This window comes from Mustela erminea, chromosome 9 (genome assembly GCF_009829155.1).
Source record: "Mustela erminea isolate mMusErm1 chromosome 9, mMusErm1.Pri, whole genome shotgun sequence".
Classification (NCBI taxonomy): Eukaryota; Metazoa; Chordata; class Mammalia; order Carnivora; family Mustelidae; genus Mustela; species Mustela erminea.
Genome location: NC_045622.1, coordinates 113,631,075 through 113,654,586, shown reverse-complemented (window position 1 = coordinate 113,654,586; position 23,512 = coordinate 113,631,075). Strand labels below are relative to the sequence as shown.

Below are 23,512 nucleotides of genomic sequence, written 5' to 3'. Positions count from 1 at the left end.
GTGTGTGTGTACGGCTGGGGATGGTCTTCCACGCCCTCGCAGGCGTAAGCACACACGACTCACTGAAACGTCACTTGGAGGCGCGCGTCAAAACCACGGGATGATCCCCACAGGTGGGTCTCAGCCCCCACGGCCGGGCGGGCTCGCCTCCGCCACCGCACAGCAGATGCGGTCTCCTGCTGGCGCGGGCCGCACCTTCTCCCCGGGCGCAGGGGAGCCTCCGAGCCTCGGGAGTGCAGCGGAAATGCGGACGGCAGGCCACAGGTGCCAGGGCCACGAGGGCATTTCTGGAAACCCACAGAAGCTTCCAGAACACAGGTGACAGTTCCTCAGGCACCACTCCTGGTCAACGGGAGGAGGCAGGTCCTGTTTCCAGGGCCAGCCGAGCCTGACCCCCCAGGCGCTGGGCCCAGGGACCCTCTGCCCTCTGCCCCTCAGAGCAGGCAGGGGAAGCAAGGCTGGCCTCAGCTCTGAGCGGTCAGGGTACTCGGGGTGGAACCTCGTGCTGGAGCAGAGCGGAAGAAAGCCAGGGCCGCGTCACTGGACAGACGGGACAGGAGGGGCCCCGGGCCTGGGGCAGCACCCGCCCGGCGCTCGGGCCTCCATGGGGTGAACGCTGCGGCCCGGCCTCACCGCGGCCCCGCGCAGTCAGGAGAGATGAAACTGGGGCCCACCCACCTCCTGGACATCTGGGAAGCTGGAGCTGGGGTCACCCGTCCGGGGAGGGCAGGGAGGTCACCTTTATTGACAGACACGTTATGTACACGTGTGTTACCACACACGTCACACCTGTGGGAAAGACCAGGCGCGCGCGATCCAGGGATAAAAACAGCACCGAGAGAAGGCGCCATGGGCCCGGGGCCTGCGTCCACCAGCCGCTGCCCCGGCCTCCCTCCGGACTTCTGGGTGGCGGGAGCTCATTTCTGAGGGCACAGGTCACTTAGAGTCTGTTAACAACTTGACCAGCAAGTGTTTCACCTTCTCCTCAACGTCCCGAGGTCCCCAACCCCCGGCAGCTCCGTGGAACCAAGGCGGGGGGACCCGGGGACCCTCACACGGTGACTTTCTCCATCACGCTGTCAGTGACGTGGACTTCGTCCGCCTGGACAGTGACGGCTGCCGACTGACCACACAGGTGCTGGTGGTCCTTCCAGTCCTAAAAGGAGAGCACAGCCCCCGTTACCATGAGCGACCACCTCACCACGCAGCGGGGCAGGGCCTGGGGCGGGGGGCCACCCCCGACACACGCAGCCTCTGCTCTCGGCCCAGCTCACGAGGCAGACTGCCGGGACGGGCCTGAAACACGCTGAGACCCAGAAGCACGTCTACACTCCGGCCCCTCCTGCCTTTCGGAGAGACGCACAAAAGAAATGCTCGTGTGTACAAGGAAATTTTTATACCTGATACTGTTGCCCACGGTTTTATTTGCAATCCCAAAGTAAGGAAAGCTGGAGCCAGCCACGAGTCCACAGAACGGTTTGGTGGCACTGGCTCGTGGGAAGACGGGACAGAGGCTGCCACCAGCCTCTTTGTGGGCAGAAAGAGAGCTGAGCTCCGGCGAGGCTGGAGCCATGTGCAGGCCGTGTGGAGCCGCCTCTCGGCCTGGATGGGCTTCTGCAGGAGGCTTGGCGGCCAGGGCCAGCGAGGGCGTTAGTCAAAACAGACAGACGTAACCCTAGACGAGGTTAGCGTTTGATTAGAAAGTGACAGGACACGAGTGACTGTAAACACGCTCAGGGGAAACACACGCACCCGCACGCCGACAGGTGGCTTCTAGGCCGGCAGGACTCCTGCCGTCTTCGTGCTGTCCTACGTTCTCCAAACTCCCTACAGTAAGTGCGCCCTATTTTTACAATAAAATAGTAACGTTTAAAAGCATTGTATAAGGGGCCTGGGTGGCTCAATCATTAAGCATCTCCCTATGGCTCAGGTCATGATCCCAGGATCCTGGGATGGAGCCCCGTGTTGGTGGAGGGGGGGTCCCTGCACGGCAGGAAGCCTGCTTCTCCCTCTGCCTGCTGCTCCCCCTGCTTGTGCTCTCTCGTCTCTCTGTCAAATAAAGAAAATCTTTTTTTTTTTTAAGATTTTATTTATTTATTTGACAGAGATCACAAGTAGGCAGAGAGGCAGCAGAGAGAGAGGAGGAAGCAGGCTCCCTGGTGAACAGAGAGCCCGATGCGGGACTTGATCCCAGGACCCTGGGATCATGACCTGAGCTGAAGGCAGAGGCTTAACCCACTGAGCCACCCAGGCGCCCCAATAAGAAAAATCTTTAATAAAATAAAATAAAATCGTTATATCAAAAAAATGGAAGTCTAACTTGGAATTACCTAAAATAAACTCTGTAAATCCTCACAGTGTGTGAGCCCTCCAGGCTGGCGTCAGGTCCGCCGCCTCTGAGCCCTACACGACAGTTAACTCAACCTGTGTCGTGGCAGCATGTGGGACAGCAGGAATCGTACGTGTTTTAAGAGAAAACAGGAAACTGGCAAGAGTTCTAAGACTCAATGCCCACAGCACGATCTCCGCTAAAGAACTCTGCCCTGCAGACGACACCGGTGAGAAAGTGAGCGGACAAGTCCCAGGCCGGGAGGAAACGTGTGGAGTCAGGAGTCCGAGGAAGGACCGTGTCCAGGTGTACAGAGCCCTCCACGCACAGGGGGAAAATAGTTGAACAAATGTTTCCTCCAAAAAGACGCACCAACGCCCACCGAGCGCGGGAGAGGACGCATGGCCTCCCAGTAGCTGCGGAGGGTCCTCAGTGTCCCCAGTTATGGGCGGAGAGCGCCGGACCCGGCCCAGACGACCACGGTCTGCCGCACGGCACCCAGTGTGGGAAGGCAGTTGGGAACTGTCTCAGCAAAGCCGAACTCAAACTTCCAGACGACCCAGCACGCCTGCACCACTGTGTCCAGCTGGGCGTGCGGACACGTGCACACCCGAGAAGGCACAGCACACGGGGCAGGGACTGGCGACGACACATACCACTGGCACAGGAGCCGAGACGCGCCCACCTCACAGCGGACGGGCCAGGCAACCACACAGAGCTGAGAAGCCAGAGGCTCTGGGCACTGAGCTGCCCGCAGAAGGCAACTCTATGCAAACTAGAGCCGGGGGGTGGCCACGGGGTCTTCCAGGGTGGCGGGAGGTTCTGAAGGGGACGTGCATTTTGAACAATCCCTCAGTTACACCTGAAAAGGGGCGGTTCTGTGGTGTGGCCGTCACCTGTCCACGAAGGTGCACCCCGCATGTGGGCACGGGACACAGGGAGGACGCAGTCTGAGGGCTGGAATCCACAAGGGTCCCACCCGGGGCCACCCAGCAGCACCAACCCCCATCACCCGTTCTCGGGGCACAGAGAACTGGTGGCGGCCCTTCTGGCGGGACCACGCGGGTCCTGAAGTCGGCATCTCCAGCCGACTACGAGGGGCTCGGGTTCCCGGCTCTCCCTCATACCCCGTCCAGAGTTCATTTTGGGTCCAACATGAGACGTACAGTTTTCAAAATACATTTTCTACCAACTTGCAGAAATAGTACGTCTTCGTCCACACAACACACAGGAAAGGTGGCCCATGGAGCAGGGGAATCGGTCAACAAGCCCACGCCTTGGAAGGCCTCCCAGTTCACAGACGGAGGCCCCAGACCCTAGTTTACATCCAGACAAAACCTGGTCTGAAAGAATCCCACCAAGAAATAAACCCACAGACCCTCCTGCGCAGGCCCCCGTTCAGGGCTGATGGCGGAGACCAGCCTAGAGCGCTGCGCCCTCCCGGCCCCCCCGGTCAGGTCTCCTGCTCAGTCCTGGGCACAGGCTCCTGCCCCGTGGTGGCCGGTGAACCCCGCCTCCATCTCCTCAGTGCAGAGCCTGCTGACAACCACTGCAGGGAAATGCAGACGGACGGACAGACGGGAGGCAGGTCCCACCCCCACAGACGCAGCTACAGGCCACCAAGGCCTTAGCAGCAACACGCCCTGGTGCCCCGTTGGGGGCGGCGGGCAGGTCTCTGGGCCCCGCAGGATGGGAGAACCCGCCCCTTCCCACCTGGGCCGCAGCCTCTGCCTTGCGAAGGCCTCAGGCTCCCGCAGACCCGGCGCTCACCCTCCCCATCATCTCCGCCCCCTCCCGACCAGCATCGCTACCCGGGCCAAGGAGAGCTTTGGAAAGCCACCAAGTGGCAAGTGCCCTGGCTGGGGACAGCGATGTCAGCATGCACATGTCCACCTCGTAAAGGCAGCAGGACGGCGGCCCTAACGGCTCCATTTGCTCGTCCACACAACACGACGCCTTCTCGGCTCTGCCGCCGAGAGGGAATCACACCCGCGGTCGCCGTGCAGCTCAGCTCCCTGCTGAGTCCGCAGGAAGAGCTGCCAACACCGGCTCGCACAGCCGCGACTCCAGAAATGCCCGTGAGCCCCGGAAGCAGAGAGGCGGGCAGAGCCACCTGCCGGGACCCACACCCAAGGGCCCGGGGCTGGGAAGTGTGGACTGTGGCAGCCTCAGGGCAGGGGCCCCCCAAGGCCTGGCCACAGTACTTGCCACGGCGGCTCCTTCAGGACTTTCGGGGAGCCCACAGACCCTGGGCAAACAGGCTAGCCAGGGCGGGAGGGCCTCCTGGAAGGGGCCGGGCAGCGTCTCTGAGCGGGGACTGGTGGGGGCGGGGCGGTGAGCACGCACCTTGCGCTGGCAGAAGGTGGAGCAGTAGTTCACTTTGTGGCAGCCGGTGCACTCGCTCAGGGCCTCCCGGCCGCAGTTGACACAGGACTGCTGCAAGAAGGACACAGGCCGGTCAGTGTCCCGCCGTCCGCCCTCACACGTGTCCTCACCCCCAGGGACGCCCAGACGCATGTCCCCGTCACGCCCACAGCCAGCTCCTTCTCTCTACCCAAGAGGGTCTACGCGCCTCGCCCACGGCAGACGCGGACACGCCAACAAGCTGCCTTTTCCAGAGTCCGAGGCACTTCATTGGCGCCAAGCAAGCGGAGGACGCCGGCCTGGGAGCAACCACCTCCACTGCCGACGGCCAACGGCCCTCCGTCGTGGCTGACGCCGCCCGCGCCCGCGGACCCCAGGGCTGCGCCGGAGTGGCCGGGAGCCCGTTGGGACCCCACCCCGCCACCCCATCCCCAGCCTGTGCTGCCCCACCAGCCCCGCCGGTCTCTATGTCCGTGGAGACACACGCTCTGTGCGCTCTCCCCCGAACCCCGTAACTGGAGCTTTGCCTTTGAACTGAGTGAGGACTTCACGCAGGTAAGTGACCTGTCCCCGGCTGATCGCAGTGGCGCGGCCCGTGCAGGGGCCATCAAGCCGTGGGCTCCCCGCCAACGCCCCGGCATGGAGACAGGTGCGAGGCACAGGCCGGGACACCGGGTCTGCAGAGGCCAGAGAGCACGAGAGTGTCCCGGCGACACTGACGGCCAGCGAGGGCCTGTGCGCGTGCGGCGGTGGGTCAGGGTGTGGGAAGGTGCCCACGTAGGGCAGACGCGCCTGCTGGTCCCCGGGGGCCCGGCTTGGCGTGGGTGAGTGGCCGCAGCCGGCCGGCCACAGGGCTCCGTTCTGAACATCCGCTTCCTTCCTCACAAGCCGTCGGGTTCTCCATGTCTAACGTTCTTCCGTTCGTAAAACGCCCCGGGGAGCGCGGCTCGCTCCTGGAAGTAGGAGCGATAGCAGGCGCCCAAGCGGTTCAGTTTGCCGCCTGCCTCTGCTTTATGAGACAAACATGCAAAGGGAAGAAAGAAAAGACCGTCTAGAGCCACTACGGAAATTTCTCCAGAAGAGCAAGGGCTTCCCAGAGTTCACGGCCCGCCAAGTGGACGCAGAGGTGCGGCTGGGCGGGAGGCCCTCCCAGGTAGGGGCTCGGTGGGAGCGCGCGCCCGGGAGAGCTTCACGCTGCAGGAGCAGGGGGGCTCCGAGTCCCCCCGCGTCTCTCCCCGCAGGGAGCACGTGCTCTCCCAGGTTCGCGCTCCAACCGCCCAGAGGTGCCCACAGGAAGCAGAGCCTCGGAACGGAATCGAAAGGTCACAACGAACACCCGGCCGGGGACGGACGCCTCCAGCGCGTGGGAGCGCCCCGCATCTCCACCTGCCCCACGCGCGGGGTAAGTATTTAACAGAAATCACACTGCGGCTGGCACCAGAGTCTGCCGCCTCAGCTGCCCGTACAGAGACAGACGGACACGGACAGAAACACCGACCGGTCTGTACACACAGGTTGTGAGCACGCCCGGCTCCGTCCGTCCACCAAGGGGCCCGGAAGCTACGACGCCCCAGTGGCGACAAGCACACCGGCCCCCGCAACTCGGTTCCCCAGACCGTCCTCCAGCGAGGGAACCGGGGCTCCCGGAGGAGAGGCTGGTTCCAGGCCTGGGGAAGGAGAGGCCAAGCTAGGTCTGGGGGGTCGTCTGGCGCCAGAAAGTGCACCGGTGGTAGGACGCCAGAGGGACCTAGGAGCCGAGCGAGAGCGCCCAGCGGGCAGAGGAAGGAGCAGGTGCAGGGCACAGCCGGACAGGAAGCACACGGCCACGAGCCATCCTGATGCGAACAAACAGAAAACGCGTCTCTAACGCACAAGAATTCCAAACACCCGGACGCTGTGCCCAGCCCTGCCATGCCCTGCCGGGCAGAAGGAAGAACCCCTGAGCCTCCTGCTGCCTGTGGCCTGCCCCCCAGGTGCCCAAGCCGAGCCTTGGGGTCTTGGGTCCTTCAGGGTTAGATCAGGGCCAGAGGGTGGGCCCGTGAGGGATGAGTGCCCCGAAGAGAGCGTTCCGTGCCCCGGGGGGAGCCCACCATGAGCACATGGGGTCCGCAGCCTGGAAGAGGCCCTCGGGGACCCGAGCCCACAAGCCGGCGGGTGCCCCGACTCGACCCCGGCCCAGGGGACTGTCTGGGCCCCAGGTGCCCGCGCAATCCCTCCACTGGGCACTTCTGTGTCGTGCCGTGCTTGGGTCTTCAAACTGAGGACGACCAGCACGAGGCTGAGGCACGGCGAAGGGCCGCTGGTGGCCAGGCAGGGCCATCAGCCAGGAGCACCACGGCCGGCCCCAGCCGGGGCTCAGGACCCCGAGGCCATGGGCCGGCTTCTGCTGGACACCATGGCCCTGACAGGGAAGGGTCTGCTCTTCTGCCCCGTGGGACGCGTCTCACCCCGGCCGAGTCTGCTTTTCTCCTTCGCAATCGTGGACGAAGTGTCCGGCGGGCGGTCCGAGGCCTGCGCCCTGGGCAGCGACAGCTGCTTCTTGCTCAGGGAGCCCCCGAGGCAGGGTTCCCGGCGTCTTCCTGACCCCTATGGCCCTCACTGCTTGTGTCCTGACCCTGACCCCCCGATACTCCTGGGGACATACTTCGGGACAGGGTGCACCACGATCTTTCCAGTCAAGCAGCCAGCAGCGTGTGCTTTTCCAACCCCGAACGTGCCCCACACCGCAGTCACACCGAGGACGCCCCGTGACGGCACGGAAGCGCGTGTCCTCCGTGGGCGGGAGCTGCAGGGAAAGAGATCCGCTTTCACACTGGCCCGTGTCCAACACTCCTGTCACGGCGGGTCCCGCCACAGAGACACTTCGCGGTCTCCACACAAAGAGCCCAGACGGCCCGTGGACCCACGCGGCTCTCCGGCCGCCTCACGGGCCTCTGTCCCCATGCTGGGGGCGGCTTCTCACGGCGGGACACCTGCTCTGGGCCTCCCCCCTCACACCGGCTTGCGGGGGGCCCTTCCTGCCCTTCCGAACCCCGCCAGGCCCCAGAAGGTCCCTGACAGCAGGCTCTCCATGGGGGCCGCGAGGGCCCCTCACTTCACAAGACCACAGCATGCAGGCGTGGCCACCACAGGGCCACAGAGCTCAGACCTGTCATCCCCCATGAGCATAACCGGGCTCTGCAAGCACACGTGACGTCACCAGGCCACCCACATTTAAGAATGACATGTCCTGGGGCGCCTGGGTGGCTCCGTGAGTTAAGCCTCTGCCTTCCGCTCAGGTCATGATCTCAGGGTCCTGGGATCGAGCCCCGCATCGGGCTCTCTACTCAGGGAGTCTGCCTGCCTACTTGAGATCTCTGTCTGTCAAATAGTTGAATAAAATCTTTAAAAAAAAAAAAATGACACGTCCTGTCCAGGGCTCAAGGGAAGACACGGACCTGTCACAGGTCCAGCTGATTCCACCGCGGACGCCGACGGGACGGACGTGCTCAGCGGGGAAGACGCGCGCCCAGAAGCGGCCCTTTCCCAGAAAGGCTATGTTCTCCCACCTGCGGATTTTTGAGAATAAAAGCATTTTGTGTCTGTTTCTTTCTTAAAAATACATAAAATTACCAATAAAGTCCAGAGCCCCACCTTGGGGTGGGGGTAACCTTCCCAATCCAGCCACAGGCAAGAGACTGGCCCCTGTGTCACACACTTTTCCCAACAGGAGTTCGGCTTTTGGACCGTGAGTGTGAACGGAGCACGCGTGTGCTCTTGCACAGGAGAAAGCGGACATGCCGGCGGCCCCAGTGCTGGGCTCCACGCCGCTGAGTGCGGCCGCAGCCCGGCAACGGGCACCCCCACCCACTGTGTCGCCGTGTGCTTTCATGTCCGACCTACTCGTCACCGGAGAATTCTGACCAAGGGGTCACCTGCAAGCTCTATTCTGTGACGGAAAAGCCCACGAGAATGAGTGTGGAGGAATCTAGAACCACAACTCCCTCCCCGGCTCCTCTCCTCGCCAGCTCGGTGCGGAGATTTCGGTGCGGCCGGTGCCACCTGGACCTGTCTGACAGGAGCTGCACTCACGGGGACGCGGTCCCGGTGCCCCCGGCTGGGGGGGCGCACAGAGCACAGGGTGTCCCCAGACGCTAGTCTCCGCAGCACGGAACCAGGCTGCGCCAGCCACCAGGGATGGGCCCGCAGCTCAGTGACCGCTCTGAGTAGGAACACCAATGTCTGTTTTCCCGTCTATGCTTCTGCGGAGTCTGAATTAGCAAAATGCAGACACTCCTTCCTTTTCAGTCCCTAGGCGCTGCCCGGGCGGCGGTGCAGGGACGTCCTCTCCTTCCCAGAAGGAGGCTGCTGGACAGACAGAAGGAGCAGTCGGGGAGCTGGCAGCTGCCCCGTGTGCGGCCTGGGCCACAGGACGCCGGGCAGGAGGCTTTCCTTCACACCTCACATTCCTTCCTCACCCTTAATTCTTTTTTTTTTAATTTTTACTTCTTTAAAGATCTTATTTATTTGAGACACAGACAATGACAGAGATAGTGAGAGTGAGGGCGGGCAGGGGAAGCAGGAGAAGTACACTCCCGGCTGAGCAGGGAGCCCAATGTGGGGCTCGATCCCAGGACCCCAAGATCATGACATCAGCCAGACGCAGACACTCAACCGACTGAGCCACCCAGGCGCCCCTTTCCCCACCCTTTAAATGATCCTTTTAACTCTGGGGGAAGATCCCAGCAACACCCACTCAGCCCCTGGGGGTACGTGCAGCCATCACAGGGGACCCAATGCACAGCTGTCACTTTTACCTTTTACAATCACATTGACTTCACGGGGCTTGAACTCACAACCCCGAGACCAAGACCAGAGCTGAGATCAAGAGTCAGATGCCTAACTGACCAAACCAGCCAGGAGCCCCTAAGAGTACTTTTTCTAAGCAAACACAAATACCGATTTTAAGATGGGCAGAGGGCCTGCAGAGAGACGGCCCCGGCGCAGACGGCACGTGGTCCAGTGGCTGGCCGTCATCGTGTCCCCGAGGGGAAGCACAGCACAGGGAGACACCCGCTCCCACCCACTGGGCCGCCTGAGCCTCACTGTCTGCATGACATCAGCCCCGCCGCCAGGCTTCGGGAGGAAAGGGGGCACGGTGCCCGCGCCACACCATGAGGCACGCCATGCGCCAACCAATGCCAGGGCAGAGGCGCGGGGTCAGTGGGGCCGTGAGCACCCACAGCCGGCAACCAGACCGCTGACCACGGGAGAGCCGTCTCAGGAAGCGGCCAAGCAGCACCATAGAGCCTCTCGCTGACACGGGATTCAGTCTGAGACCAACATCAGGAAGAAATCTAGAAACTTCTCAAACATTTGAGAACCTACCAGTCATTATCTTTAGGTAAAGAGATTAAGATTTTTTTTTCTGCTTTTCTCTTTTTTTACAGAATTCATCATGGATTATGTATTACTTTAAAATTATAGTTTTTCAAAAAATATTTTAAATTTATCTGCTTCTTCGAGGGAGCAACATCTTTCTTCCTTGGAAAAAAACCCTACATGAAGCGCCCAAGATGGAGAGGAGAAGGGAGTTGGGGGAAGCCGGAGGGGGAGAGGCACCACGCGAGACTGTGGACTCAGGAACGAACAGGATTTTGGAGGGGCGGGGGAGGGGACTGGGAGGGCCTGGCGGTGGTACTGAGGAGGCAGGTACTGCCTGGAGCACTGGTGTGGTGCATAAACAATGAATTCTGGGACACTGAAAAGAAATTTCAAAAAAATTAAGAACCCAGGGGCGCCTGGGTGGCTTAGCCGGTTACGTGTCCGCCTTCAGCTCAGGTCATGGTCTCAGGGTCCTGGGATCGAGCCCTCGGCGGCTCTCTGCTCAGCGGGGGGCCTGCTTCTCCCTCCCCCTGCTTGTGTGTGTGACAGACAGACAGACAGACAGATGAAATCTTTACAGAGAGCACCACCACCATCGCCTGATGGCGTGTTCCCAGCCTCTGCTCCGTTCTGTGCAACCCAACGGACCGCACGCCGCTGCACACAGACCGCCCCGCGGGCGCACGCCTGCGTCCTCGTGCCACGGTGCGGGGAAGACAGGCCCCCCGCAACGGAAAGGCCGTGCGAGAAAAGCCAAAGGGGCTGAGCCTTCTCTGTGCTGCAGCGACCAGCTGCCGTGAGAAAGCACTCTGTCCCGAGGCCCACGAACCCTGAGTCACGCTTGGGATCTTATTTCTGAAGAACACGATGGAAGCTTTAAGGCAAACGCCCACAACGGTGCCCAAGGGGCCAAGAAGGCGGTCTCCGCAGGGCACCGAGATGCAGACAAGGGGCTAGGACGGGAAAGGGGGTAGAAACGGGAAAGCCACACGCCTGCCCACCAGCTGCCTCCAAGACAGCCCAGAGGAGGCCTCTGCAAACTGCACAGAGCCGACGGTCTGAAAGTACACACGACATCTGTCTGTGACAGGTGAGGGTCCAAAACCAAGTACCATGGACAGTGCAGAGCGGCTCTCCCTCTCGAAATACACCAACCCCATTTACAAGAACAGAAACACCCGAGCACGGAGAGCGGTCAGCGTCCTCTGAGAAAAGCCTCGTATGTGAACGATTCTCTGGTCCTGCTCTTCCAGAAAGGTGGGGAACGTAAGCCACCGTAGACAGCGCACAGAGGGCCCCCAAGCCGGCAGAAGGCGCAGGCCGATCAGCCACAGACCGGGCCTTCTGCTCAGCCCGACATTACCTCTTTCCGCTCGGTCTCTGCCTGGACGCGGGCCTGGGCCACGGCCGCTTCTCGGTAGGAGCTGGCCTGCTTGGCCTGCTCGAACAGCGTCTTCAGCTGCTGCGCCGTATTGAGCAGGGAGTTGACCATCTCTTCCAGGTACAGCCAGCTCCGCGGCTCCGACATTTCCAGCCCGGTGACCGCCGTGGGAGACGCGGCTTTGGTGGGGGCGGACGGTGGAACTGCCAAGGCTGGCAGCGAGGTTAGCACTGGGTCAGACGGAGAGCGAAATGGAACAGGATGTCAACACGCTTCCGTCCTAGGTCTCGATGTGGAGCGACGCCAACATGGGTCCTTCCACGTTCGGCAACACTGAGCACGCCTTGCCGTCCCCCGTCCCCGTGCCGCAGGGACCGCGCACCCCCGCAGGCAGGTGATGCGAGGGCACTGCCTCCCTTGGTAGGTCCCCGCAGTGGCTCAGGCCCCCCGTGGGCCACCACGTGGGCCGAGCTCGAACAGACACGCAGCCACAGACACGGGCCGCGGAGTGGACTTCGCCAGCCCCCGCTGGAGTGCCTCAACCGGAAAAACCCAGACAAAACCCACTTCGCCTCCAAAGTGCACCTTCATGAGCAACTCGGGGCTCCCAGCCTGCAAGCCGGGCTCTCAGACCCACCTATTTTGGGATGAGATGTCGGCAACGCAGCTTCTGGAAACGGCGCAATCTGACAGCTGTCCTGGTAACCTGGGTAGTGCGGCTCCGGGTGGCCGACTCTGCAGGAGGGCTGCACCCCTGCCTCTTGCACTGTCGGGACAGACGGGACCCGCTGGCCTGCTGACCTGACTACGGCCGCACCAGCACCCGGCTCAGTCGGGGCGGCGGAGATGCTGGAAGTGGGGTACCCCGGGCCATGCCGAGCCCCAGCTGCGTCTTTCCGGCTTCTGGCCATCGCTCCCGCAGCCCCTACCGGTGCTCCCAGGGGCTCGAGCTGCGCAGCGGGCCGACAGCAGCCGTGGGCGGACCAGAGCGCTTTCTGTGACACTGGTGGGACCCACGCCCGCAGGCCTGCCCGGTGCCCCCCCCCGCACCCACCCATCCCAGGCCTCGGCTACAGGCTGCCCCCACCATGCCCCAGGTCAACAGAGGTGACGGGTCCCCGCGGGGCAGGTGCTGAGGACAACTCACCCGTGGCTCCCGCGAAGACATCGCCCTGGGCCGGGCTCTCTGAGATGACTGCGGTAGCCTCCACAGTGGACGCCCGGTCAAAGGTCAGCGCGCCCGAGGTAGTGATCTGTCCTGAGGGGGTCACGGTGACTGGAAAAGCACAAGTACCTTTCACCACCGGCTCACCCACGGGGCAGGCCCTAGACGCCTCTGCAAAGGCAGGAAGAGACCGGGGACCCCGGGCGCTGGGGAGGGACTGGGGCCGAGGCACGGGGGGCAGGTTCTCCATGACATCCCCACTCGCGTCCCGACTGGCCACAGAGGCAGGAAGGGCCTCAGTGGGAACAAGGCACAAAGCATCGCCCCCCCAAAGGCTGCTCCCCGTGGCCCGACTCTGCCCGACTCTGCCCGGCCACCGTGTGTCCGCAGCTTCTGCGGGTGCCTGGCACCCGCCCGACGCGCAGCCCCCCAGGACGGCCCTGCCCCACGCCTTCGGTCCCTGCCACCCCGCCTGGGCCACAAACGCAGACTTTCCCCGTCCTCTCGGCTGTTCACGGGCCGCGGGCACTGAAACCTAAGGAGAGCCTTCGCTGGGAAGGCTCGCCTCATGAGGAAATACGTGCGCGTGTGTGCAGAGGGGTCTGTGGAGACCAGGGAGTCCCCGAGGGGACCCTGCCCTGAACATCAAGGCAAGCCCCAGGGGTCGGAGGTCGGAGGCGGCGCGGCCCCGCCCGCTCCCACTCACAGGCGGCGGCCGCTGCGGCAGGGAGCAGCGCGATGTTTTTGGGGGGCTCCTTCTTCACGGGGGTTGCAGGCAGCTCACTCTCCTTCTTGCGCCTTTTGTAGGGGACGAAGAGCCTGACTGGGCCGCTCTGCGGGGAGAGGGGTTAGTGAGGGGGAGGCCAGCGTCGCCCCCAGCCCCACTGCTGACGCAGCCACCAGCTCGGCTGCCCCCTGCGCTGGGGGCAGGGCGAGACTCATCACGGCCGGGGACCAAGGACCGACCTCCTTCAGACCCCAGGTTCCTTACCGGGACGGAAGAACACGGGACTCACACTGTTCGAACAGAAGAATCACCAACACACGGGGTTTTAGGGTTAGGTGAGCGCAAAGAGCCAAAGCAAACCGCGACCGAGTTACGGAGACAGGAGAGCCCCTGCCCCGAGCCGGAGGATCTCAGCAGGGAGTAGGCGGCCCTGTGGTCGCCAAGCACAGGGGAGACAACACACCAGCCGCCACAGAAGCGGCAGTGACCAACACGGACCAGATCCCCGGGACAGGGCGGAGGGGATGACCGCAGACCCCGAGGGCCACACCTTCTTGCTGGACGGCGCAGTGCCCAGGGGCGTGAGACCTTCAGGAGCAGACGCAGGCCGTGGACCCCGCCCCTCGGGCTTTCCCCCGGGTCTTCTGGCTTTCAATTCTAGAATCTCCACTGGAGCTTTCCTGTAATCCCCGACTCGTTAGAGACACAGCCTGCCCCGTCCCCGCTCTGCGCAGGGCACACGTGAAGGCCGGACCCCCAGCCTCTGTTTCTGAAGTGCGGCCACGGGATCGGGGCTGTACGTGCACCACCCCCACCGCCGGGGGCCTCGCCTGTTAGAAAGCAGTGCAGGGGTGAAGCCCCCCACCCCCGGCCGGTCTGTGGTGCTCTGCAACGGCCCCTGGAGCGACAGACACGGGCCATGGGTTCTCCAGATGCGTCCCTCGGTTCTGTGAACACCGACGGTACCGCGGCCTCGTCCCAGCGACATCTCAGCCGAGGCCGCCGCACCTTTTCTTCTGTGTGGCTCGCACTCGCTGCTCCTGTGTCTTACAACTTTTTGTTGAAAACTGGACGTTTTAGGGGCTGTACTCTAGGGACACCGAGACCGACCCCTCCTTTGCGGGGCCTCCTGCTGCTGCCCATGGGCTTGGGGACCAGGCTATGCCCCGGCGGAGTCACACAGGGGAGTCCCCCGGTGGGGGGAGTCCCATCCGGCAGAGTTTCTGTGAGGGGCGGGGAGTCACCCCTGCAGAGTCTCACAGTGGAGTCACACTGGGGAGGGGGGTCACACCCCCAGAGGTGCTCCGCGGCTTCCGCTGGCAGCACCAGTGCCCCCAAACGCCCGGGGCATAAACTGCCCCACCGTCGGACCCCAACTGCAGGAGGGCTCCTTTACGGGGAATTTTCAAGACAAATCTTTGGGGTCTGATCTCATCCCAGGACTCCTCTGACTGGTTCTCTGGTCAGCCTGCTGCTCTCGTGCTCTGCCGGCCTCCTCCGCGGGGCCCATGTCCACACGGCCCTGCTCCGGAGGCGGGGGCAGGAAGGGTCGCCACGTCTATCAGGGCAACGGCCCTGCCTTAGCAGCAGGGCTCTGGGCAGGGGCAGAGCTTCTGGTCCCGGCCTGCCTCCTGTGGCACGGACCCCCACGCTAGGAGCAAGCTGGGGGACACTGGGGCACGGTATCCCTGCCTGGACACTCCTGGGGGAGCCTCTGCTCTCTGGGAGAGGCTGGGTGCAGGAAGAGAACCCCGATCTCCCGGTCATGCTTGCCCAGAATTTAGTTTCTGCAACTCAGAGCCAGGAGTGGGCCCGTGAAATGCTGCTGTCCTCCCGGTCCCGGTCGCAGTGCCGAGGGGACAGGGACTGGGGTTCCCTGCACACAGCGCTGGAGGGAAGCGGGAATGAGGTGTGCGGGGCTCTTCAGGCTACTGTCCCTGAAGGGGAAGCCGGAGTGTTAGCATTTACAAGTTCCAGTCACCAAGTTTTAGTTTACGGATCGTGCCTTTGGTTTCCACCCGAGAAACCCCAGGCCGTGAAGCTCTCCCGTTTTCTTCCACACACGTTAGGTTTGTGTTTTGGATAAATCCGGATCCGTGCTGCGTTTTGGAGGCACTTGCACATAAAGCGCCGGGGTGAGGCCAAGGCGTGTCCCCAGCGCACGGCGTCCAGCTGTGCCCGCAGCACATGCGGGGGCACACGGAGCCTCTGGCGTCGCCGAACGGTACGTCTTCGCGACAGCCACTGTGGGACGGGGCCTACCCGGCTTGTGCTGGGCGCCTCCAGCTTCTGTCGCCTTCTCAGAACTGCGTCGGCCGTCCTACGCCCTTTGCCTTTCCAGATGCGTTTTCAAGTCAGCTCGTCTGAAGCGCCAGGGCTCCGCAGAGATGGTGGCGGGAACCGCGGGAACCTACAGAGCACTGAGGGGAGCCGGCACTTGCCTCGCTGTCCACCCCACGGCCCTGGCGCGCCTGTCCCGGCTCTCCCCGGGGTCTTCTCGACGGTGTTTTCTAGGTTTTTCATACACGGATCCGGTACACGTTCTCAGATTCACGTCATTTCAACATCGCGGAGTAACTGCAGACAATTCTACCAAGTGGTCCGAACTTCCGAACGGAACGAATTTCCTCCCACCGCTTTCCCCTACAAGAGCCCCCGGAATCTCACCACTAGCTTCTCCAGGCGAACTGCAAATTCATTTAATTTTCACAAAAGTATCCCCTTGTTGATTCCACCAGAATCACATCTAGTCTAGACAGGAGCTAGACAATTCTAGAATATTTAGTTTTCCACCCAAGGGGGTGATGTCTCTTCAATTAAATGTTCTTTCACATCTTCTAATAATGAAGCAGATGAGTAATCAAAATAAAGTCAGGAAATCTCATCAAGCAGCTATTAAAACCTGAAAATATTTTAAAACAGAACCCAACACTAAGGAAGACTAAACACTGGGGTATTCAGGCGAGTCAGTACCACGCTTTAGAAAGCCGTACAGCAACATCCGCTAAAATCAATGAAAAACAATTATCCTTTCCGAACCTGTTAACGATTCGGGATAAAAAAAATATTTCAAAAGATAATAAAGCTCCTTTAAAATAATTTCAACATAGTAGTTTTAAGACATGACATTAAAAAATGTAGAACATAAAGCAGCACACGCACACGTCTCATAACCACAGAAGCAAAGCGTGCGTCTGGTTTGGGGTGAAGATGGTGACGTCACAGGCGCTTTCTACTGTTTGGACAAGTCCCCTTCCGTGTGCTTTGACCACTGTGTGGGGCCGGCCTCGTGCACCACCCGAGGCATCAGAGTAACATCTGAGAAGCTGAATTTGGGTGAGACACTGCCAACAACCCCTCGCTAGGCTGCGGGGCGCGAGGGACCCAAGGACACACGGCCCGAGAGCTGGACAGGACAGGCACGCAAGCAGGGAGCTGAGGGTCGGAAGCGCCTGCGAGCAGACAGAGCCGCTGAGCGAGCCTGGTGACTGGTCACTTCCTGGCGACTCACCAAGGTCATGTCGTCACAGCACGCGGCGCAGGTGCAAGACGCAGCATGAGGGTTTAGGATCCCGTCCTGAAATTCAGAGAGCCCCGCGGTGCGTGAGAAAGTCGGCCTTCCGCGCAAACCACCAACGCTAGAGAGGGGCAGCCAGCTCTGCCGCCAGTCTGCCACTCGTGGGTTAAAGCCCTGTCACTTCAGAAACTGCTCCCCCCCACACGTCTATGCAAGGCCATTACCAAGGGCAAGATCCACTGTTTCCTCTCCAGGAGGTGAAAAGATTCTATGGGCATTCTTCCCTTCTTTCTGTTTTAAGATTTTATCCATTTGTTTGTCAAGACAGGGAGAGAGAGGACAGCACGGGGCGGGGCAGAGGGAGGAGGAGGCTGTCAGCTGAGCAGCGAGCCCGACGCGGAACCCAAGCCCAGGACCCTGAGGCCAGGACCTGAGCCGAAGGCGGCTGCCCAGCGGACTGAGCCTCCCAGGCGACCCGGGCCATCACTTCTTGACCAGCGTCCAAAGCGCTCCGCTGCGAGGAGCAGTCAGAGGCCTGTCCTCACATGACGAGTACACGGAGGCAGAGGGAAGCTGGGCTTCCAAAGAGGGCCTGGGCCTTGGCCGGACTGGCCACGTCGTGTCATGCTCCTGCCCAAACCGTCACCGCCCTGCGTGAAGCCCCGGCAAGACGAGCCTGGGTGCCTGGCCCAGGGCCACACGTCCCAGGGGCAGAGGACCCACAGCCTGACCTCACGCCTGCATTCTGTGCTCCCCACGGCGCGCGGTGGCCCAGGGAAGCCCCCTCGCCACACACACACCCCGGCCCAGTCCCGGGAGCCCCCCGCCGCCCCGCCGGCGCCCTCGGCCCTCCGTCAGACGCAGCACCTGAATGAGGCACTGCAGCGGCCGGCCTGCGTAGCGGATGCTCCTCTTCCAGTCTTTACTGCTGGCTCTCCCCGCCATGGCCTCAAACTCGGTGGGACTGTACCAGTTCTCCCCCTGCTTAATGCAGCGGCCCCGGCCTCCTGAAGCGACAGCAGGGCCGGCAGAGTGAAGGCGCGGCCCGCCTGCAGCACCCCGGCTGACGGCAGCCGGGCCCCGGCTCTCCCTGCCCGCCTCCCACCCAGCTCCCGCTGAGCCGCTCCCACACCAGAGCCCCTGCCCAGGCCTACACGATCGCGCCCCCTCCGCGGAATCCCCCACAAACCCGCGCCTGCTCTCTCTCGGCGCACCGTCCCCCGCGCACCACAACCCCCCACGGTCTCACGCGGAGCTCATGGCATCTGCCCCGCTCCCAGAATGGGGGAGAGTCCCCATCGCCCGTGGGTCCCCGTCCTGACCTGGGAACTTAGGGAGCTCATTCCAGTCCTGCCTCTCCCCTGGCTTTCCCTCGGCCACTATGTCCTCTCCACGTGCCCCCACCATGCCCCAAACCTGTCGTGGCCTCAGCTCTAGTGCCCAGGGCCGCAAGCCTGGCCTGCCCCGCTGGGCCTGCGCTGGGCAGGGACGGCCGGGGGTAAGGGTGTGCCTGCAGCCCAGGCCCCACGCCGCCTCACCTGAGCCCAGCCGACTCTTGAACAACGTGCCGCTGATGTTCCGGCACCGCACGGGCAGCTCGCTGTCATACACTGACGGGTCCCAGTTGTACTTGGTGCCCCCTCTTTCCTGGCCGGGAGCTGCAGGACTTGGAGGACACTGAGGGCCTTGGGCAAAGGAAGCATTTGGAAAGTAAGAGAGGCGGGGCGCACCCAACCTACCTGGAAAGGCACGAGCACCGCCTGGGCTCTGACGGCGGGTTCTCCCGCTCCCACCCGGACGCAGCAGCACGGCCCCTTCCACCCTGGGCAGCCCCTTCTCAGCCTGGAAAAGCCCACGTCCTCGACTCAAACAGCATTTCTATTCCAAGTTTACCACAAGACTAAGCCAATCCCAGAGGGAACTCGGCGCGCACTCGGGTGTGTTCTGCCCCGGGAGGCCTGGAGTAGGGACGGGCAGCACCTGGGGTGAGCGGAGCGGCGGGCCCCTTCAGCCCGGCCGTCTCCACGATGCTCCCGTCTGTGTGCACGACGATCAGCGTGGCCTTCTCGGTGTTCAGGCTGTCCCCGATCTGCAGCGCCGTCCTGCCAGACTGGAGACAGAACATCCCTGAGTCGTCTCAGACGACAGCTACAGGGCCTGGCCCCTGGTCCTTGCCAACCGCCACAACAAGGGCACCTCACTGGACTTCAGGTGCTCCGAATTCCTGAAACACAGGACCAAGCACAAGAAGGGCCGTGCTCTACCTGGGAGGCCCTGTGCAAACACTCACCACCACCTGCCAAAGGGAAAGAAGGAGCACGTCCCGTAAAGGAAAAAAGGGCCCTCCCGTCTACCTGAGCAGCCCGCACGCTCACAGGTCTCTAGGGAGGGTCCCGAGAAACCAAGCACAGTCACAGCCGGGCTCTGGCACAGGACTCCCTTCTCACACCCGTGCCCAAGCACAGCTCTGCCGATGGCCACTGCACACCAGGACCTCCCCTGCCGCACTGCTCACACACCTGGCCACCGTGGCCAGGGGCTACAATGACAGCACCTGCTTCCTCTGGGTCAGCCTGGCCTCGTCCTTCAAGCTGCCCTGCTCCTCAGGCGAGCCAGGTGCCCCCTCCTGCCCCTGCTGTCCCTAGGCGCCCGCCTCACAGGGCTCCGGCAAACGAACTCTCAAGGCTTTGCCCAGACAGCCCTGAGGTGGGTGCCACTCACTCCAAGCCGCCGGTTCAAAGCCAGCACCTGGGCTGCTCTGATGCTTCCTGATGAGAACAGAAACCACAAAGGCAAGTGAAAAAGACCTTCCCTTGGGGCGCCTGAGTGGCTCAGTGGGTTAAGCCTCTGCCTTCAGCTCAGGTCATGATCCCTGGGTCCTGGGATCGAGCCCGGCATCAGGCTCTCTGCTCCACAGGGAGCCGGCTCCCCCCTCCCACCTCTCTGCCTACTTGGGATCTCTGTCTGTCAAATAGATAAATAAAATCTTTAAAAAGAAAAAGACCTTCCCTTACATCTGAAAATCCAATCAGGGAAGGTGAGTAGCAGCTCCCGCCCAGGCACGCGCACACACACCTGCGCCACACCCAGGGCCTGGGCTTATACACCTGGATGGTCACTGTCTTGCTTAAGCACGTCCACACGGCTCGTGCCGGATCACTGAAGACGTGCAACCTCTGCTCCGGAACCGTTTTCCTCACTGAGGCCAACGACAGTACAGAGATATTGGGCGGGCTCCCTTTCGGTTTCCAGCAGGATCACACGGAGTCCACAGGTCTCCTGTCCTCAGAGCCTGCTGCGAGCACCACACCCAGGATGGTCCTCCCTAGCTCCCTGACCCTCTGGCTCCAGGCTCTTCTAGAAAAGCCCACAATCTGCTGCTGGGAAGAAGAGACCAGTTGGAGGCGTGAAATTATCACCTATTGGCTCGTGTGCGTTCAACCACCCAGGAAATGAAGCGGGTTCTGAACTCTGCAGTCTGCGCTTGTGACTCCGAGCGTGAGTCGGCACCCCAGGTGTGTGACCAAGGCTGGAAAGGAACCGTAACTAAGGGGCGCCTGGGTGGCTCAGTGGGTTGAGCCGCTGCCTTGGGCTCAGGTCATGATCTCAGCGTCCTGGGATCGAGCCCCGCATCGGGCTCAGCCGGGAGCCTGCTTCTCTCTCCGCCTCTCTGCCTGCTTGCGTTCTCTCTCTCTCTTCCTCTCTCACAAATAAATAAATTAATTAAAAAAAAAAAAAAAAGAAAGAAAGAAAGAAAGAAACCGTAACTAAGAGCTGCGGCAAAGCTCCAGAACAGTCCCACATGGTGTGGTCTTTGGGCAAGGCCCGGGAGACCCGAGCACAGCCTGAGGGCAGGGCGCAGCCACAAGCCTCCAGGCAGCCAGGGAACCCAGAGCAGGCCTCTGGGAGAGCCAGCCTCAGGGAAGACGTGCTCTGGGGTCTGGGGAACAGTGCTCGCAGGGCCGCTTACCAGAACGTGTCCCGAGAGGGAGGCAGCATTTGCCACGGACGTGGTGAAGACGTTGTCTGCGGAGGCACCCACGTTGGCCACGGTCACCGTGGTCACCTCTGCAACACAGGGGCCTGACTCAGCACGTCATCAGAGCCGGGGGCCTCCCACCTGGACCCCAAAACAGCATCTCCCCATCAGGTATCTGCGTTTCCAACCAAGGGACTCGACATTTGTACACGAAGTGCAACACTTCTAGGCCGCAGCCTAGGTGACCCGGGTCTCAGGAAGAGAGGAGAGGCTCCCCCAGCATCAGAGCCTTTCATCCGCGGAGAAAACCGCCCCGCCGCGCTCCCACTGAGCTGCCCCCGGGCTTCGTGCTCCCTTCTAGGAGAAAACCAAACACCAAGGCTCCACACGTGCTGTGGTCATGCCGTGACCAGACACCTGCCATGTCACCAACACACAGTTCCCCCTCGTCCCCCCCCCCCTCCAGGTCAGCACAGGGCAGGCTCAGGCGCCTTCACTGTCCTCTCCTCCGCCTCCCCCTCTCCAGGCCCCTCCCTGCCCGCCGCAGAGCTCTCCTTCCCGCTCGGGGGCTGGGTCCCCCCGCGCCCCTGGGCAGCCTCTGGCGTGTGGGAAACACCCACAAACCCGGGCTGGAAGAGTCCTGCATACTCCATCAAGCCAGCGCCCCCCAAACCACGCTGGAACACCTGTCCCCCGTCTGCACCCTGCCCTAGACCACACCGCAGGAGGGCCGAGGGGATCCCCGCCTGAACACACCGGACTCGGCCAAGCAGCTGTCTGCCCCGAGGCGGCCTCACATCCCGCTGGGTTGTTTCCACCCGGAAACATCGTGACCTCAGGAACTTAGAAAAGCACTAATGGTTTCATGTATGTAAAAACACGGTAAATTTTGCAAGAAAAACAACTCATTTCTCTGAGGCTGTGATGAACGGTGTCCCGTTTCTTTTCTGCATCCACAAAAAGTACACGCAAAAATCACAAAAAAAATAAAAAAGAAAGAAAGAAAAAAGAAAAGCTTCATGGTCCCAAGTGCCAATATTAAACCAATTTAGTGACAAGACCCAAAGACTCTAACAGCCACAAAGCCTCACCCCTCGTTCGGGAGGACCCCGGGCAGACCACACCCAGAGCCGCGGCGCGGGGGCAAGCAGGACGTGGCCTGCACCTGAGGGCCAGGTGAACACCTGGAGTGACCAGAACCACCAGGACCGAGGCGGCTGCCGTCCAGTCCCCGAAGCCAGGAGGCTCCGTAGGGGAAAGTGCCTGACAATGTGTGAAGGCAACACCATGGGGCTCTGCCAGGGTTCCCACACACAGCTCTGAGTCCCCAAGGCCTCCAGGGCCACCAGGGAGCTCCCAGTTAGGGGGGTCCAACCCCTGGGAAAGTCTCTGCCATCTCTGGGTTGGCAGAATGAGGAGACAGACAGTGACACACCAGGACGGCCATCTGAGGAGTCAAAGGATGATGCGCCCGCAGGTCACAGGGCTCCCCAGCTGGGTGAGCACTGTCCTGCTCCCCCGCTCTCAGATCAACCCTGAGCTGGCCCTTAGGATTCCAGGTGACCGGACACAGGCACCCCCAGGCTTGTCTGGGGCAGGAGCCAGGTCGGATCCCCACTCCCCTAACCCCCCAGGCCCCCAGGGTCACCAGCGCCAGAGAGAGACAGAGCAGAGGTCCGGCAGGGGGAGAGGCAGGTGCGGGGAAGGTTCTGGAAGGAGCACAGGATGCTTCACAGGGGGAGTGGCGCTGGCACACGGGAAAGAGGTGTGGAGGCAGTTTCGGGGAAGAGTGCGGGGTGGGCGGGCTGGGCCGGCGACGCGGGCGGCGTGCGGCAACGTCAAGGCGCACGAGGTAGGTGTGAGGCATGCAGGGGGCACGTGGTCGGGGGAGCAGAGGCCGGCGGGGCGCGGGGCGCGCACAGCAGGTGTGTGCAGGGCAGGTGCGCGCACAGCAGGTGTGTGCAGGGCAGGTGCGCGCACAGCAGGTGTGTGCAGGGCAGGTGCGCGCACAGCAGGTGTGTGCAGGGCAGGTGCGCGGGGCAGGTGCGCGGGAACCGCGGGCGGCGGCACTTGCCTGCGAAGGCTGCGGCCGCGGCGGCCTCGTCGGGGCCCGGGAGGGCCTCGGCGCCCATGTCCATGTGCCCGGGCTCGGCGGCCATCACCGCCACGGCCGTCACCCGCCGCGTCTCGCGCTCTGCCTCCGAGTCCCCGTCCTCCTCCGAATCCTCGTCCCTGCTGAGCACCGGCTCCTCCGCCTCGCCTCCCGCTGCGGCCGCGGCCGCCGCCGCCACAGCGGCCGCGGCCGCCACCGCCGCCGCCTCGGCCAGGCCCAGCTGCTTGGCGGCCGAGTCCGAGTCCTCCATCCGGACTCCACCGAGCCGGCCCGAAGGCGTCGGCCGGGGCCGCCCGAAGGCCGGGACGGAGCCCGAAGCGCGCCGCGCGAGCAGGGCCGCCCGAGCCGAGCCGAGGCCGCCCGAAGCGGCCAGCCGAGCCGAGCCTGCCCGAAGCCGCCCGCCCCGCCGAGCCGAGGCCGCCCGAACAGGGGCCGAACCGGCACGAAGCGGCCCAGTCGAGCCCTGCCGACGGCCAAGAGTCCGGAACCGAGGAGGGCCGAAGCGGCCCGAAGCGCGGAGCCGAGTCTGTCCGAATTGGCCCGAGGCGGCACGAGGACTTCCGAGCGGCTCTG

The 23,512-nt window shown here is 62.7% G+C and overlaps 1 protein-coding gene across 4 annotated transcripts; it reads right to left on the bottom strand.

The window, feature by feature from the left end:
* Positions 1-704: 704 nt before the first annotated feature.
* Positions 705-23,299, bottom strand: DEAF1 (DEAF1 transcription factor). 4 transcript variants are annotated; one of them, XM_032358409.1, is made up of 13 exons: positions 23,142-23,298; positions 22,901-23,102; positions 20,818-20,915; positions 18,828-18,957; positions 18,386-18,532; positions 17,715-17,854; positions 16,842-16,907; positions 13,310-13,436; positions 12,586-12,714; positions 12,076-12,204; positions 11,421-11,668; positions 4,676-4,765; positions 705-1,156 (listed from the first exon to the last, which is right to left on the bottom strand). In XM_032358409.1, the coding sequence occupies exons 1-13, from the start codon at positions 23,187-23,189 to the stop codon at positions 1,052-1,054; spliced, it is 1,659 nt and encodes a 552-aa protein (XP_032214300.1). In that variant the 5' UTR covers positions 23,190-23,298; the 3' UTR covers positions 705-1,051. The 4 variants fall into 4 exon arrangements, 3 of the variants coding, with proteins under 3 accessions (XP_032214300.1, XP_032214302.1, XP_032214299.1); XM_032358411.1 differs by having other exon boundaries at positions 23,145-23,298; XR_004289198.1 differs by adding an exon at positions 1,401-1,675 and having other exon boundaries at positions 1,065-1,156; positions 22,901-23,299.
* Positions 23,300-23,512: the final 213 nt, after the last annotated feature.

Excerpts from the sequence above, each read along its gene's own strand:
- DEAF1 (XM_032358408.1), bottom strand. The coding sequence starts at position 23,189 with ATGGAGGACTCGGACTCGGCCGCCAAGCAGCTGGGCCTGGCCGAGGCG. Across the intron at positions 18,533-18,827 it reads CGCCGCTCCGCTCACCCCAG|GCCCTCAGTGTCCTCCAAGT; the intron begins GTGCTGCCCGTC and ends CCTTTGCCCAAG. Across the intron at positions 1,157-4,675 it reads CCACCTTCTGCCAGCGCAAG|GACTGGAAGGACCACCAGCA; the intron begins GTGCGTGCTCAC and ends CTCTCCTTTTAG.